The sequence below is a fragment of the Mus caroli genome, chromosome 2 (genome assembly GCF_900094665.2).
Source record: "Mus caroli chromosome 2, CAROLI_EIJ_v1.1, whole genome shotgun sequence".
Classification (NCBI taxonomy): domain Eukaryota; kingdom Metazoa; phylum Chordata; class Mammalia; order Rodentia; family Muridae; genus Mus; species Mus caroli.
The window spans coordinates 80,132,232-80,135,451 of NC_034571.1; the positions used below are offsets into that span (position 1 = coordinate 80,132,232).

The following is a 3,220-nucleotide window of genomic DNA, read 5'->3' on the forward strand; positions in this document are numbered from 1 at the left end:
CTCTAGATGGTCCATCCTTTTGTCTCAGCTCCAAACTTTGTCCCTGTAACTCCTTCCATGGGTGTCTTGTTCCCACTTCTAAGAAGGGGCAATGTGTCCACACTTTGGTCTTCGTTCCTCTTGAGTTTCATGTGTTTTACAAATTGTAACTTATATTTGGGCATACTATACTTATCAGTGAGTACATATCATTTGAGTTCTTTTGTGATTGGGCTACCTCACTCAGGATAATGCCCTCCAGGTCCAACCATTTCCTAGGAATTTCATAAATTCATTCTTTTTAATAGCTGAGTAGTACTTCATTGTGTAATTGCACCACATTTTTTGTATCCATTCCTCTGTTGAGGGGCATCTGGGTTCTTTCCAGCTTCTGGCTATTATAAATAAGGCTGCTATGAACATAGTAGAGCATGTTTCTTTCTTACTAGAGGGAACATCTTCTGGATATATGCCCAGGAGAGGTATTGCGGTATCCTCTGGTAGTACCATGTCCAATTTTCTGAGAAACAGCCACACTGATTTCCAGAGTAGTTGTACAAGCTTGCAATCCAACCAACAGTGGAGGAGTGTTCCTCTTTCTCAACATCCTTGCCAGCATCTGCTGTCACCTGAATTTTTGATCTTAGCCATTCTGACTGGTGTGAGGTGGATACTCAGGGTTGTTTTGATTTGCATTTCCCTGATGATTAAGGATGCTGAACATTTTTTCAGGTGTTTCTCAGCCATTCAGTATTCCTCAGGTGAGAATTCTTTGTTTAGCTATGAGCCCCATTTTTTAACGGGGTTATTTGATTTTCTGGAGTCCACCTTCTTGAGTTCTTTATATATATTGGATATTAGTCCTCTATCTGATTTAGGATAGGTAAAGATCCTTTCCCAATCTGTTGGTGGCCTTTTTGTCTTATTGATGGTGTCTTGCCTTACAGAAGCTTTGCAGTTTCATGAGGTCCCATTTGTCAATTTCGATCTTACAGCACAAGCCATTGCTGATCTATTCAGGAATTTTTCCCCTGTGCCAATATCTTCGAGGCTTTTCCCTACTTTCTCCTCTATAAGTTTCAATGTCTACTTCCCTTTTTAGGACTTGGATGGTTTTATCCAATTCCATCACCTGTTTGGTCGTGTTTTCTTGCAATACTTTAAGGGATTTTTGTCTTCCTCTTTAAGGTCTTCTACCTGTTTAACAGTGTTTTCCTGTATTTCTTTAAGTGAGTTATTAAAGTCTGTCTTGATGTCCTCTACCATCATCATGAGATATGCTTTTAAATCCGGGTCTAGATTTTCGGGTGTTTTGGGGTGCCCAGGACTGGGTGGGGTGGGAGTGCTGCGTTATGATGATGGTGAGTGGTCTTGGTTAGTAAGATTCTTATGTTTGCCTTTTGCCATTGGTAATCTCTGGAGTTAGTTGCTGTAGTTGTCTCTGGTTAGATCTTGTTCCTCAGGTGTTTCTGTTAGCCTCTATCAGCAGACCTGGGAGACTAGCTCTCTCCTGAGTTTCAGTGTTCAGAGTACTCTCTGCAGGTAGGCTCTCCTCTTGCAGGGAAGGTGCCCAGATATATGGTGTTCGAACCTGCCTTCTGGCAGAAGTTGTGATCCACTCACAGAGGTCTTAAGATCCTGTGGAGGGTCCTGTGTACCTTACGGGTGTTCTCAGACTCCACACCCAAGGTACCTTTGTGCTGGCATGGACTGGAAGGGACTTGTGCCCCTGATCAGGCCGGGTTTTCTGCTTCCCTAATTAATGCAGTCTCAGGTCCAGCACGATTGGATAGGAGCAGCATTTGTGTTCCACTCACCAGAAGTCTTAAGATCCCTGGCGTGTCTTGTGGGTAGCTTTTGGATGTTAGCGGACTCAGTGCCCTAGCTACCCAGTGCTGGCAGGACCCGAAGGGCCTCTTCTCATTCTTTTACTGTCTCTTTCTCTCTTTCTCTTCCCCAGTAGGGGCAATTTCAAAATCAACATATTTAAGCATATAATCTAAAAAGATATTATATCAATTTACCAATTAGCTAATTGCTTATTCGTTCATTTGATATATGACATGCATATATACATATAAATATACATATACATACACATATACATGTACATATACATATGACAGAATGGTAATTCTGAAGATTAAAGGAAGGTCATTATACATTCTCATATGGGATATACTAATCTACTATTAAGGAAATTTCAGCTGATTTCTGACAGACATTTTTCTTTTACAGGTATGTAATGCAAAGATTTGTGCTTTAATATACTGGATATTTTTGCATTTCTTGTTTTCTATGAATTTCACTAGATTTTAAATTTCATTGGTTTTAAGAACACTTACACACATAAACATGCATTTTTGTCATATCGGCTCCACCTAAAGTAGTGTCCTTCCCTCTATTTTCTTTGTTCAGATTTTCCATCACTAAAAATTTTAATATCTGTTTTCAGGTCATCACATTATGTTTGCAAATATGAGACAAAACCTGACACATTATGCAGCAATGTATCATAATTTTGCATAATAATTTTTATTTTGCATATTTTTCTGCCAAAGAGATGACTTCTTTCTTACATATGAAAAATAGTTCTCTGTCTGTCTCTCTATCTTTGTCTATCTGTATGTCTTTGTCTCTCTCCCTTTGTGCATGTATGTGTATGTTCCTACATACATAATTATAATTTGCTCTGTCTGTAACCTGGTATGATATGTATGATTTCAGACCTCACCATTTGTTACTTGATAAAAAATTCATATGTTTTTCCAAAGTAGAAGCATTCCTTAGATTCCAATAATTCCTAGCAGGGCCTATCTTATATCTCCATGTCTGCCTTGTTTTGACAGTTTGGAGGACAGACCTAGATATCGGGAGATGCCCCACTCAAACAGCACTAAAATCACCGAATTCATTTTACTGGGGCTCACAGATCGCCCAGAACTCCAGCCTCTTCTCTTTGTCCTGTTTCTGTTTGTTTATATTGTTACAGTCTTAGGTAACATGGGCATGATGGCTCTGATTAGACTGGATTCCCGCCTTCACAAGCCTATGTACTTCTTCCTCAGTAACTTGGCATTTGTGGATCTGTGTTATACCTCAACAGCCACCCCACAGATGTTGACCAATTTCTTATCAGACAAGAAGACAATTTCCTTCATTGGCTGCTTTATCCAGTGCTACCTTTTCATTGCCCTTCTCCTTACAGAGTTTTATATGCTGGCAGCCATGGCCTATGACC

General features: G+C 39.8%; 1 protein-coding gene across 1 annotated transcript in view; it reads left to right on the top strand.

Annotated features, from left to right (window-relative positions):
- The first annotated feature begins 2,856 nt into the window (after nt 1–2,856).
- The window catches only part of LOC110306409 (olfactory receptor 5M11-like), a 1,058-nt gene continuing 694 nt past the window's right edge, over nt 2,857–3,220 (top strand). Inside the window, exon 1 of the mRNA XM_021178528.1 lies at nt 2,857–3,220. Coding sequence (XP_021034187.1) covers nt 2,857–3,220 — 364 coding nt within the window.